The 14,696-nt window shown below is 40.2% G+C and overlaps 1 protein-coding gene across 1 annotated transcript in view; it reads right to left on the bottom strand.

The window, feature by feature from the left end:
* The window catches only part of celf4 (CUGBP, Elav-like family member 4), a 93,322-nt gene that overhangs the window by 63,167 nt on the left and 15,459 nt on the right, over window positions 1–14,696 (bottom strand). The window contains exon 2 of the mRNA XM_053478470.1: window positions 2,545–2,627. Coding sequence (XP_053334445.1) covers window positions 2,545–2,627 — 83 coding nt within the window. The remainder of the gene's footprint in view (window positions 1–2,544; window positions 2,628–14,696) is intronic.

The following is a 14,696-nucleotide window of genomic DNA, read 5'->3' as shown; positions in this document are numbered from 1 at the left end:
AGAAATACACAATTTACAGTATCTAATATCGTATACATATATACCTAAGTACCTTAGTACCCCAAAATAGTTGACTGATTTAAGTACATTTTTTAAATTGATTAAAATTCGATTTTTGCACAATCGATACTGCCCTACTTAGCTACATAGAATTTTACTGCAACTAGGTAAAAATTTGAATGACAATAAGGCCTTGTTCACACGGACGTTAAAATCGAGCGTTTTTCTTGCGTTCGTAGCGTCCGGTGAGCGCGGATCAAGCGCTGAGTGTTTTCTACACGTGGGAGTCAATGAGAGTGTTCACACTGGCTTTGGTGACGTGCGTTTGTCCGGCTGCGCGTTTATACGGCATAAAAAAAAAATGTTGCATGCAGCTTTTTCTTGGCGTACGAAACCCAACGAACGCAAGGAAACCGCTTCTAGTTCGTTTTCTGCGCGTTCATTTTACGCTTCGGAGGACCGGATATATCCCATGATCCTCCATGCTATACATAGGGAAATGCGGAAAAGGGCAAAATGAAAAAAAATTAATTGTTGAAAAACTTATGCGGAAATTTTCGCATTTCTTCATATACCACAAAAAAACTTGCTTTAACCCGACGTTGTGCAGTCAGAGAGTGAACCCGGTAGCAGTTCCCGACACACTGCCCCCACAGGTTAACACACAAACTACAATTTGGGCTGCAGGCTGACGTTAGAGACAAACGAACGCCGGTGTAGAAGTCAATCAAGCGCCACCACAAAATGCAACATAACGTCTAGGACGTTCAGAGCACGTTCGTTTATCCAAAAACTTAACGCCGTGTGAACAAGGCCTAAATAGTAATAGATATCCACTGGGGCAGGGATCGTGTTGCCCTATGCTTACTTTGGAAACAGTTTTCTTTATCTAATGTATAAAGATTTTGTTTTGTATCAACTGTAATAAAATTAATAAAAAAAACCTCCCCTAACAAAGGCTGGACATTTTGTTTTATTTGTGCCTAAACCAAGCTAGAAAGCTACCTAACATCTAGTCTCACACATTATGACTGCAGATCAATACCTGCTAGCCATTTTCACCCAAATGAGGATGGGTTCCCTGCTGAGTCTGGTTCCTCTCAAGGTTTCTTCCTACCATCTGCCATCTCAGGGAGTTTTTCCTAGCCACTGTCTCCGTCGTCCTCGGCTTGCTCATCAGGGACAATCTTATCATTTTGATTCATACACATTCACATTTCATACAAACTTAAATAATTCAATGTCAATTGTTAAAAGCACTTTACAAATAAAATTAAATTGAATTGGACTAAACTGAATCTACCATAAGGCTGAATTCCAAATTCCTCTGTATCCCCTAGTCAAGGGCACTACTGTACTTGGCACTATATGGTGTTTGTGAAACTGGTGTATAAAAACAAATATCAAACTCCATGGTGGTGCTGTTGTGCTGAATATCATCACCGCTATGATAGCTTCTATGACTGCACTGTAGCCGTGATGATAACCAGCACAACAGCATGACCTTGAGTATGAAACTGCTTAAATATCCAGCAAAGACTGTGAAAAGAGGAATGAAAGATTTTTAGGTGGGCTAGTTTGAGGTTTTAGATGCAGTTGAGCTGGAAATGTAGCTGAAATCTGGCAAACCTGGCTAATAATATTCACTTTTATAAGTGCGACGGGAAGCCTGCCGTATCGAAGACAGCTGAACAAAGAGATTTAAGAGGTACAGAAGATGTAGCTACTGTAGCTGTTAATCCAGAATTGAATACAAAGTGTCTGCGGTGTGTATGTGTGTGTGTGTGTGTGTGAACCAGGGAAAGGAAGCAAACCAAAGCGGAGTCACTTCCCTTCTTCTGCCTCGCTCTCTGTCTCTGCTCTGCATCTACGTCATAATCACTCGCATCAGAGATGTACAGCTCGATACGGCGACCGTCGGCCTCCCTGGAGGCTTCATTAAAACGGAGCACACCAAACTGAACCGAACCGAGCAAGAGCTGACAGAGAAACATCAAAACACACGCGGACGCACTCGCGCGCACACACGCTGACACGCACGCTGCAGCAACAATATGTGAAGAAAGGCTTCTTTTGCTTTTTCTTATGCCAGGAAATGTGTACAGATGTTAACATGTGCACACACCGTGCTTTCACACCACACAAGCTATAAATAAGACGAGGTGGAAGGAAGGTAGGTGTCTGGCTGTAGTGTACTGTATGTGTGTGAGAGTGAGAGAAAGAAGTAGAGAAAGAAAGGAAAAAAAAATGCAATAAGCATTTTTGGCATATGTGTGTAGTGTGTGGAATATATATTCAAGCTGCAGATGCTGAAGTCCAGGGGGCGGAGTTGGACCTGAACCAAACATCCAGACTGGGCAGAGACAACTGAGTGAGTTTCAGGCTGAAGAGTAGAATTTAGGATGCGTGTTTGTCCATGTAATACACTGTCTCATGGATAAGGGGTTACAGGTTATGCGTATAGGAGGAGTTGGATCAGATCCAGCTCCACCTCCTGGACTTTTGCTTTTTTTATGCATTGGCTAGAGAAATAGGATGACCTACCCCTGGCAATGTCTTCTGCTCATGCAGGGCCGTCTGGGCTTTCAGCGCTGACTCTCTGGCACAGTATGTGAGAAAGGCACAGCCTAGGAGAGAAAGCGACAGAAAAGAGAGGAAGAGACATTCTCATTAAGCACTTAAAATGAAAGAAAAGTCAAAACTCGTTCTAGAGCAAAACACCAAGCGTACAACGAGGTTCTCTCATAAAAAAAATCTGACGGATGGGACGAGGGTGCGAACGTGCAGTCAGCAAGCCGTCACGCATCTGCTGGGTGAATCGCAGACTTGTTTTGACATTTGTGTGTAAGAGAATGCATGTAGTGCATGGGTTACAAATGCAAAAAAAAAAAAAGGATGACGGAACAGAACAGAAATACAGGGTGAGTGACAGGGATCTGCTGTCATCTATTCCTGTGACAACTCAGGAGCTTCCATATGTTCAGCTCCTCCTAATCCTCACTTCGCACCTGCATTATGTGTGTGTGTGCGTGTTCTGTTTAAGAAAAGTGTGCATTTTGCTACATCCCCAAAATGCTAATTTGCCTCAAATATGCTTGGTTTCTCTAAAAAAAAAAAAAAAAAAAAAAAACAAGTTCGTCCTTGCTGTGATGCACACGAAAAAGAGGTCCCCCTTAAGGGAACAGGGAGTGTGTGAGGGAGGAAAAAAACAAAACAAAACCGTACAACAATTAGCATCCCATTTGTAAATGAAGTGGGTAAGTACGGCTATGTGAAATCTGTTTTAATTGCTAATATTTATAAATGCTAATGGTTATGCTAATTTGGGATTTAATACTAAACCTACAGTAGATTAATTCTGGGAAGTGGAAAAATAAATCTTGCCGGGGCGCTTTACCTTGTTCTGTTTATTACCTAGTAATGGCTGTCCCATAGACCCATGCCATCTGTTCAGATATTAAATAACTACAAAAAATACGATTATATTTAAGTTCGCAATACATCCAAACTTCATCTTAGGTGTTAGGGGAGGTAAAAAAAAAAACACTTGGCGTAGGTGTTAGATTCTAATATTGTGTCTGGGTTTCAAAGGGTTTAAAATGCAAACCAGTTTTCATTTCCATAGTAACTGCTCAAAATATGGTGAAGCTTTCTTTAAAGGAATGTGCATTTACTATTTGTTGAAAAAGTGTCTGGTGTCAGGGAGTAAGGTGAACAACATGGGATGGTCTTCATGGAAATGGATTTAAGAGAATTTCTTTTTGTTTTAACACAATCAAAAAATTTTTTTCTTTACTTCAAAAGCAAAAGAATAGAATAAAATAAAACGTATCACAAAAATAATAAATAAATTTCAGTTAAGAATTGAACTGATTCAAAATTTATTTCCAGATGTTTGTTTTGCATACTATTTCTCTGTAGCTCACATATCTATTAACTTGAAAAGGGGGCGCACTTGCAGCAGTGTGCTGTACAGGAAATTGTAGTTTTTGTATGTTTTTGACCAGCTATAAATAGATATATTCACAAACTATAGAAAATTTTTTACAGTTAGACGTCCCATTCTTTAGTAACTGCCAGCACAAATACTTCTATACATACTTCTATAAGAAGAAATAAAACCCTTTGTGGCATTTCGATTTTCTTAAAACAGAACTAGATTATTTTTTATTCCTCTCGTGCCAATTACAGAACAGAACGCTTTCAGGAAACCAAGATATCTCCAAGTCAACCTCCAGTTCTGTATAATACATTTTGTCAGGAATTTTCTTCAATGGAATTGTTTGTGATGACTACATCAACGTACTCAAGGAAAAACTTGAAACCATGAATGCTCAGAGTGTTCTGCATGTACTGTAAGTGTCGCAAAAAAAAACAAAACAGCAAACTAATTCGTCAAGACGTTTTGGACCTTTGATATATGAAATTATTTGTCACGATTCCTACAATAACAGGCTGTAATATCTAGCATGGATGATAAATAACGCTCCTGGCGGTTCTGGTGAACGTATATGAGCGAGCTTCTTTTTCATTACGCCGCAGGTTTATGAGGTCATTATTTGTGCTGTCGTGGAATGGCGAATAAATTTCGAAGCTATGATGTGAGAGTCGAGCGTGTGGATTAAATGACTGAAATGAATAAGCGTCTAATTTCTCTGGAAGCTGGGTGATAAAACGGTTAAGATGCATCTTTATTTTTTAATCGAAGATGACCAGAAATGAATGGATGTTACTGGAAAGCTTCTCGCAACCTTGTGTTTGGGTGTACAGAATGTCACAGGCATTTTTATCTCTTACTCCTATATTTTCTTATTTCATTTTGGGCACGATGATCTCTAATATACAGTGCAAATTAAATTCTTTTTAATTACTTTTTTTAAGTCTAAAAGCTGAAAATGAATTCTTTTCAAACAAAAGTAAAAAGAGACTGTTTAAGTTAAAGATAACAGATGAGGAAGAAGAAACACAAACCACTCAGCAGCTCTTCAGGGACACCACGGGCACACACATACACAAACACGTGCGCACACACACACACACACACACACAAACGCGTTCTCTCCCGGAGGTTTGAGCATGAGTCAGCATTAATGTTCCCCGCTGTCCATTGCGTGTGTTTAACCCTGGCTGCGCCGTTGCCGGTGTGAGTGTCTTGGCCTCCTGCAGCCCTGCCTGGCTTTTTTAATTAACTCTGACTCATTAGCAACGGGGAGCGCTCAGTACGACAGCCTGGCTCGCTCCTCTGAGGCGCTGTCATTCTGCCATGTTACAGAACATGCTAGCACTCTCGTGGGACACGTGTCCATGCTCCAGAACACACACTCCCACACACAGTCTTGTATTCATCTCTTTATAAAATCATTTGGTATTTCCATTAATTTGCATCCCCTCTGTCATTAATAAAAACTTTATCGTACTAAAATTAATCCAACGACCTTAACAGGAAAGCATATTAGTATTACATTATATATATATATATATATATATATATATATATATATATATATATATATATATAAAAATGTATTTGTGCTTAAACCTTACTTTTTCCTGTCATCCACCACCTGCTGCGCTACACACATCAGCCAAGATGTAATCTAGCTGGAGAAAGGGTTGTAATAGCATGCCAGGGTGCTGCTGAAACACTGAATAAACCAAGAAAGGCTGTCCTACTTAAAGGCGCTTTATTATGTATTCAGGGTCGCGGGGGGGGGGGGGCCTGGACCCTATCTCAGGAGACTTAGAGCACAAGGCTGGGTACATTCTGGACAGGGCACACACATACACTCACACACTCATTCACACACTACAGGCAATTTGGGAACGCCAGTTAGCCTAATCTGCAGGTCTTTGGACTGTGGGAGGAAACCAGAGTATCCGGAGAAAACCCACCAAGCACAGGGAGGACATAAAGATAAAACTAAAATACAATAGACTTTAAAACTCTTTTAAACTTTCTACAATAAGCAATATTAAGATAAAGATATGATTATATATACTAGAGAAATATTTTAAATACTAGAAAGGTACAAAAAAAAAACAAAAAAAACACCGTGCCTGGAAGCTGAGATTTTTCTCTCAAGCCACGCAAATACTCTCAATACTTCAAAGAAGAATTATTATATATCAGTTACCTTCTTCTCTATTAATACTGTAATAAGCTATCTAGTATGCCTTACATTATTTCCACCCACCTACAGTAGTAGCTAAGGCACCTAAATAAAACCTGTTTAAGGCTGTCACTAAAGCCAAATACTAGCCTTACTTTAGCTAATTTGCTACAAAACCTTTAAAAATGCTTTTCACAACACGCACCACCTGCTGCACTACACACACCGGCCAAGAATTCAATTCATTTTATTTATACAGTATACCGTTTTTAACAATGGTCATACTCGCAAAGCAGCATTACAGCATTAAAAGATACATAGAAATGATTTAAAAAATTATCGAAGAGCTGAAGCGGAAACTTCGTGTTTGGTGTTGTGATCTTGCATGATGATGCTCGTCCGGACACTTCTGCCCACACTGTCGACAAAAACTTGGTTAAGCGGCATTAAAGCATCCTCCCTATAGTCCTGATGTTCATCCATGTGACTTTCACCTGTTTGGTCCCGTGAAAGCAGCCCTATGAGGATGAAGATTCACTTCTAATGAAGAAGATTCACTCCTATTGTGAAAAAGTAATTGCACCCTAACCCTAACTGCAATCAAGCATTTGTGATAACTGTCAGAGTCTTTCACTTCCTTGTGGAGGAATTTTGGCCCATTCTTCTTTGAAGAATAGTACCAATTTAGCCACATTGGAGGGTTTTCAAACATGAACAGCCTGTTGTTTGTCTGGACTTTTCCTTAGACCACTTTATAACCTTAATTTAGTTGTTTTAAGCCATTGAGAAGGGGACTTGCTAGTGTGTTTCAGATTATAGACCGCCTGCATAACCCAAGCTCGAGGTCATGAGCTGATGGCCAAACGTTCTCCTTCAGGATTTTCTGATTAAAGCACGGAATAGGCTACATGGTTCCATCAATTACAGTATGAAAAGTTGTCCACATCCACCACCATCACACTACCACCACCATGTTTGTCTGTTGGTATGATGTTCTTTTAAAAAAAATGCTGTGCTAGTTTTACGCCAGTACTAATGGGACACGCACCTTCCAAAAAGTTATACTTTTGTCTCAAAATATTTGCCTCAAGATTTGTTAATTTGTTTGGCAAATGTGAGAAGAGCTTTTGTGTTCTTTTTGGTCAGCTCAATTATTTAAGTCTGACAAATAGGCAATATATACAGGTATATTCCAGGTGGGGGCAAATACTTTTTCATGACACTGTAATTGTCATGTTTTGTCAAAAAAATCAACCTAAATTTAGCCAGTTTGCTAGGAAATTTAGCACCTGCTGAATTTTACAAACACAGTGAAATCTTTAGCCTGATGTTCTCTAGCTTGTTAGCAATCTTGCTAATGTATTTACTGTAGCTAAACAAGGCAAAATGTCCCCACAGTACCAAAAAAAAAAAAAAAAATCTAAAAATAGTTAGCATAACACCAGAAAGCTGTTATGTGGCTCTTAGTTTTATTTACACTATAAAGTGTGCCATCTTGCTATCCTACTTAGCTTAGTTTGCAGAAATTATTACTCCAGCTAAGTTTAGCTAACTAACAAAACAGTTACACCTGAACATACTGTAACTACAGAACTGCAAAAAATCTCAAAATCTTAAAAAGGTTTAAATATTTACATTTTAATTTATTGTACATGTATGGGGTAAAAAAAAAAAAAAAAAAAACATTTTTAGAGTCTGAGTTCAAATAAATGTACCATCAGTGTGAAGACTGTCATGTCTTCAAGGGAACACTTAGCCCTCACCAAAAAAATAATAAATAAATAAATAAATAAATAAATAAATACATGACCACACACACACATGCACACAATGGATGAGCTGAAACAGTGGGGTGCCTATTTTTGTTCTTCCCCTAAAAGCAATTCTACTCTTCTCCTCTCAGCTCAGGCGTTCGCTTTATCGGGAGGAGAGAGAGAGAGATAGAGAGAGAGTGTGTGTGTGTGTGTCTGTGTGTGGAGCTGTACACGCAGGCCGGATAAGACAAGAGAGGCAGAGATTGCATAGAAACAAGGGAGGGATGGAGCGAGCGAGCGAGGGGCGGGAGGGAGACGCCAGAGAGAGTGCTAGAGTAAATGGTTTGTGGAAAAGGACGACAAAGGAATGAAGAGTTAGGGTAGGGAAGAGTGTGTGGTACACAGGCTGAGGGAAGCGTGCTGAAAGATGCAGCCTGGGTGAGAGAGAGAAAGAGAGAGAGAGAGAGAGAGAGAGAGAGGGGATAAGATCTCCTGGCTTCTGTGAACACTATCCCCTAGTATCCTACACTCGTTTCTTATCTTGCCGACTGCAGACACCCCTAAGGGACGGACACACACACACACACACACACACACACACACACACACACACACACACACTTATATACAGAAACAACTAGAACTGAGTGAACAAATAGAGAGAATGTAAGACAAAGGACAACGTATATCTACTGTAAGTGGCACTAACAGTAAAAAGAGATGAAAGATGATGTCTGAAGGCATTATATAAAGGTCGAAATATATTGTACTTTTTTTTTTCAGCTACATAAAATCCTTTGCTTACAATCAACAAATGTGACGTCAGTGATTTTACAATCAAATCCGAATGAGTCGATGAACTATAGCTAGTTTTCCCATCCATTTTGTACAGTACACCACCAGTCAAAAATTTGGACACAACATCTATTTCTATGGTCTTCTCTAATTTATATTTCTTTATACATTTTAAAACAATACTGAAGGCATCCAAAATATGCAATAATCCATTTATAACAATTGATAACTCAAAACAAACTTCTCCTCTGCAGCAGAGGTAGATCTTGATCATGCGCTCCATAACAATACTGTCCTTGCAAGAACTGTTCCAGAACAGCTGATCTTCACGCCGGTTGTTGTTCGTTAGTTAGTTAATACCATGTGTGTTAACAAAAAAACACTGAATTATAAGATGTGTCCAAACTTTACATCACAAGGTAATACCTGATACCCTGGTGCTCCCGCTACACTCCTGCCTGCTATAAATCAGCTCACTCCATCTATCAGTGACTAAATAGACTGATATGGCATATAAACAACTAATATTTATTCAACTAACAATATACAAACATGGATCAAATACATTTTTTAACAATACCAACAGTATGGCTGTCATACACTATAAGCAATATGGAAACACCAGAAACATCAATCAACCTACACTGCATGTCTTTGGCCTGTGAAAGGCAACTGGGGTCCACCTAGGAAACCCAACAATCATGGGGAGAACACGCAAACTCCATGCACACAGACTGGAGGCAAGATTTAACCCCGAGCCCTGGAGGTGCAAGGTGACAGTGCTAACCAGTAATCCACAGTGGCACAAGCTACAGGAGTTATTTCAGATGTTTATTGGCTCTGCCACTGAAATACAGCAGTCTATGACCCTTTATACGACCTTTATGGGCTGTGGTGTATATAAAAAGGGGGCAAAAACGAATACTATAATAAGAAAAATAGCAAGGAACTTTATTTTGTGTGGGAACAGCAAGGAAAACATACGAAAAGATGTGAACAGATAATGCCCAGTTAATAAATTACAAAACAGAAAATCTATCTATCTATCTATCTATCTATCTATCTATCTATCTATCTATCTATCTACATAGATATAGTGTATAGACATAGATATGGACAAAAATGTATGCCATAGAGAAGACAATAATTTTGAACAAATTATTTTTAAGTCCTGTTATTAATTTATCAAGAATAAGATAAGTAATCAATTTAAAAAATAAATGTAAAATTAGTTTTAAGTATTTAAAAAAAATACTAAATATTATTTTTTGATGGACCGTTTTAGAGTAAAACGTCACTGTGAACAAAATCAAATTATCATACATTCCTCTCACGTGTGCTGGTTAATTACAAAGCAAAGACTCGGTATTACTGAAATTACACCGCAGTTCAACTTTACTTCGACTCTTAAGCCACGATTCGACCAGACATTAAGTCATAATTTATAAACTCCGAGGTAGCACGAAACCACGTCGTTGTCTCAAGCGGTGTTTCACGGATAACTGCACGGACATGAGTTAAAGGCGTGAAAAGGGGAAATAGAACTCTGTTCACTTCGTTTAGTTTAATTACTCTCAAATCAAAAGGGGAGGTGCAAAGAAATCAGGTTTTACTTTTGACTTCTTAGAATGGAAAGAAGAGGAACTTTTTTTTTTCCCAGTGAGATTTTCGACATTACGGTCAGACCTCAGAAAGCAGCCTGAAGTGTATTCCCGAGATGCAGAACACCTTTTTCACTCAGGATGAAAACGATTTATTCCAATGAAGCTTGCTAGTCTGACCTCTCTTTTTATGCTCTGCTATAAATGAAAAAGAAAAGGAAGCTTTTTTTTAACTTTAAGCTGAAATTCATGCTGTTTTGTGCAGAAGTTTCTAATGCTCCAGTAACATCTTTTTAAAACAGCCTTCAAAACAGTAGTTCACGCTGACAACAAAGGGCCCTGGATAACACGGTGCAATTAATACTGCTCTAGGTTTTTTTTTTTTCTTTTTCCCTCACCTAACAAACACGCTTCTAAGTTGTCAAAGCCTGTGGGTTGTAATCTGCGAGGGCGGGGGGAGGGGGGGGGGGTGGTGGATCGCAGTAGTTACTTGCCAAAATTTAAGTTAATTTAAGTAGTCATCTGGAAGGGATGACATTTATTGCAACATGTAGCTGAGCAACAGCCTAACTACGATGTTGGATTCGCTCAGCCTGCTATGCATTATCCTCCGAAAATCAATAGCTGCTCATCAAACGTTTACGGACTTGAGTGTGAATGACTGGCGTTCTGCTGCTCTGCCAATCTTCTGTTTTCTAATGGAGACAGAAAGCAACCCTTCCCTATCCTCCTCTCTGTCTGCCCTGCAAGTCGCTGGTAATTTAAATACACTGTCCTCTAAGCTCCGATAACTCAAGGTCGGAGTATGAAATACTCCGGCAGGCCCCTCCTTTGCACATCTCCCTCAAATATTTAATTGGAAGCAGTAAACCCCCTGATTAAATAAAAATGCACTTTGAAAACTGCAATATGAGCTCTGTGAGTAATTTGAGCAAGAGTGAAGCAGAGAAACCATAAAAAAAGAGTTGGGGGGGAATGGGAGGGGGCAAAAAATTACTACCCTAAACCCATGCCAGGACTGTCTCTTTTTTTTTTTTTGCCTTTTTATTTCCTTTTTTTTTTTTTTTTTGTAAATTCAATAGACCTTAAATATTCAGAAGCTGTTCCTGGAGACTAATGAGTCCTCGTCTTGAGTGATATTATTCCAGTGGAACGGAACAGAACTTGGGCTTTATATTAGGCAGAAAAAAAAGATGCATTTCTAATGGAGTATAATAGCAGGCCTGCCTCTCTCCTATCAATGAAGAGGAACCTTGAAATGGCATTCGGCTTTGTCCCAACTCCGCCTCCTGCTTCCAGATAGCGCGTGCCATCTGCAAGGCCTCTGGAGGAGCGTGGCTGTGTGGACTGTAAGTCCCGCTTAATCGATTGGCAGAGGAGGAAAAAAAAAAAAAAGCCCAGCTCTAATGTGTTGCATGTGAAGGATTTAGTGTGGAGTTGAGCTGCGGAGTCAATGGAGCAGAAAATGCATCATTACAACACTGTCCCCCCATGCACTGCTCCAAGAAAACTAAGCAGGAAAGTACACACACACACACACACACACACACATATGCACAAAGCCCTTACTAGATAACACACTTTCAGAAGAGCTGACAAAGGCAGACTATAGCAATTCCGCCTCTATTTGCTCGCAAGATGGTCCTGTTTTTTTTTCTTACTTACAAAATATGCTTGTTAGTGCTCCTGATCTGTTCTGCCATCTTCCATCCTTCCGTTCATTATCTATAGCGTTTATCCATGCAGAAGGCTTGTAACGCATGCCAGGGAACGTAGTGCCGAACCCATCACAGGACACAGGACACAACCTCTCACGCACCAAATCATAGACTAAGGGGAATTTGTGCATGTCTTTGTGGGAGGAAACCGGAGTACCCGGAGGAAACCCTCCGAGCATGAAGAGAACATCCAGATCCAGGTGGGACCCTCGATCCTGCAGGTGCAAGGCCACAGTGTTAACCACTATGCCACTGCAATGCCATGTCTAGCACAGTGAAATCCTTTCCTTCGCAAATACCAGGTGGTTAGGAAGCAGGGTCACCCATGATACAGCGCCCCTGGAGTGGACAGGGCTAAGAGCCTTGCTCAAGGGCCCAGTAATGGCAGCCTGATGGAGCTACTAGGGCTTGAACCACTGACCTTCTAACCCAAGGCCTTGAGCTGTCACTGCACCCCAGCACAGACATTTCCACACTTATTCTTGTTGTGGACTTAATATTTGCAAACTTATAGGCCATGATAGTTGAAGGTTTACTAACAATGTACCGATTTATCGGCTGGGTGGTGCAGGGAGTGAGGATGAGTCAGGAGCCTGTACTTAGCAATAGCCCCAGGATAGCCGATTAGCATAGTTAGCTGAAAACTTTTCAGTACCTTTATTCTGACAAAATAAAACACCTTAAAAATGGCGGTACATTGACTGTGTCATACATGGCATAACCACATTACTAAACTTTTGATTGTTGCAACATGCACACGGGAACAGATTCTGTGTGAAACACACAAGAGATGAAACCAAACAAAAACCAACTGTATCGATCATTTCACAATCGGTGAATCCTTAAAGTTAACCTAAATAGTTTAAAAAGTTCTATCAATCCCAAAGTAAAAACTGACCCACCAATTTAACTAAATGAATGGACAAACTAAAGATCATATGATTGCATAAACGATTAAATTGCACAGCTCTACTGTCAATTATGTTTACAAGTAGAAATCAGCCAAACTTTTTATTGGTAGGTCAGACTTCCTAGAAATCAGAAATCAGTATGGCCAAGGATTTCTTTAGATATCTACACTACTAGAGTTTGGTGTCATGGTGGCTTAGTGTTTAGGACCACGGCCTTGAACCTCCAGGGTCCGGGTTCGATTTCCACCTCGGTGTCTCCCACGGGCCAAATACATGCAGATTAGGCTAAGTGGCGTTCATAAATTACCTGCAGTGTACGTAAATGCTGTCTGGAGGTCTTACCACAGTTGTACAAATTGGCATAAATGTACAATGGTCACCATTGGCCTCCATGGTCCCTAGATGGATGGAGTCAAAAGTTCTAATTCCATGGTCTTTCCTGATTTTTATTTCTTTCTACATTGTAAATCTATGCTAAAGGCGTCCAAAAGTTGCAATAATCTCCTTTAAACAGTTGATATTGAGAAGTATCTCCTACGTATGCTCTGTAAAGCTTCATAACGACTCTAATCTGAGGTGCTGTTTGTTAATTGGTGATCTCTGCCATATGTGTGATTTCATAGTTTTGAAATTCGAAATATTGTTTCAATATATCAAATAAATCATACAGAAACACTGAATTAGAACTGTGTTAAAAACTTTTGACTGTTAGTGTACCAGTCAAGCCCACGCCTAACAGACCTACTGTAGGAAAAAGATCTTTGTCAAATATTACGGAAAAAAGAAGTGGGGTCATTCAGATGAAAGATACGTAATGTCACCTTCTAGATGGATTAGACAGTAGCTCAACAGGAGAGTACTCCAGGAGACACTGAATTAGCAGCCAGCCGTGTACGGTGAAATGCAAACTGCCCGTAAGTATTGAGGTTAAAGGAGTCTGCCAAGTGCTGAAATACAAGAACTGAAGGTTACAATAATAGATGCCAAGAAATGTCTTGAGTGCACCAAATATTCCCACAGCACTGTTGGCGCGAATAAAGATTGAGCATGTGTGTGTGTGTGTGTGTGAGTGTGAGTGTGTTCGCTGTTTTCTGCACCTGTATTAAACTTTAATGGAAGCGAGATCTTAATTACCGTCAAACTTGTAATGCGACTGACCAACATTAGATTAACACTTAAAATTAATGGAAAAGTCCAATAAATCGCCGCTGTGTCCTCGCTCACGGACTGATGAGATATGCGATTTGGTATGTAGTAAGGTTTCTCGGAGGGCAGGACAAAAGGGAAACACCAGCATGGTGGAGCTAATTGAGTCCGAGACAGGGTGACCTGCCCCCGCCGCGTCGTCCTTCCTCTGCCGCAGACACAAACAGCTCCTTAATATTCCGCCGCTTTCCTCTCCTCGCTGCTGTCCCCTCGTCGTCCTTCTGTCTTTATACTCGGTTGGACAAGGGAAAGGCGCGACGTTGGAGCAAAGACGTGAATCGTTTAGCTTTTGCTCCTCGACCCATCGATTCTTCCTCCTTAATTGGCTTTATTAGACAAGACGGAGAGTGTGTTGATGTCTCCAGCTTCCCTCATCGCGTTCATCCTCAAGACAAACCCCGGATAATTGTTTTTCCTCCGTCTTTTGTGTCATGGTGGAATGGGCTCCTGTGGGATTATTAGCAAGCAAGAGTCCCTCAATAATTCATTCCAAGCTATTTATATACAGTCCTCGAAACTCGCCCTGAGTGGGCTTATCTGTCTTTCAGGAGAGTGAAACATGAGGGAAAGACAAGCGCGAGAAGGGAGAAAAAAATAATAA

The sequence above is a fragment of the Clarias gariepinus genome, chromosome 19, assembly GCF_024256425.1.
Source record: "Clarias gariepinus isolate MV-2021 ecotype Netherlands chromosome 19, CGAR_prim_01v2, whole genome shotgun sequence".
NCBI lineage: Eukaryota > Metazoa > Chordata > Actinopteri > Siluriformes > Clariidae > Clarias > Clarias gariepinus.
This window is presented reverse-complemented; position numbering and strand designations above follow the sequence as displayed.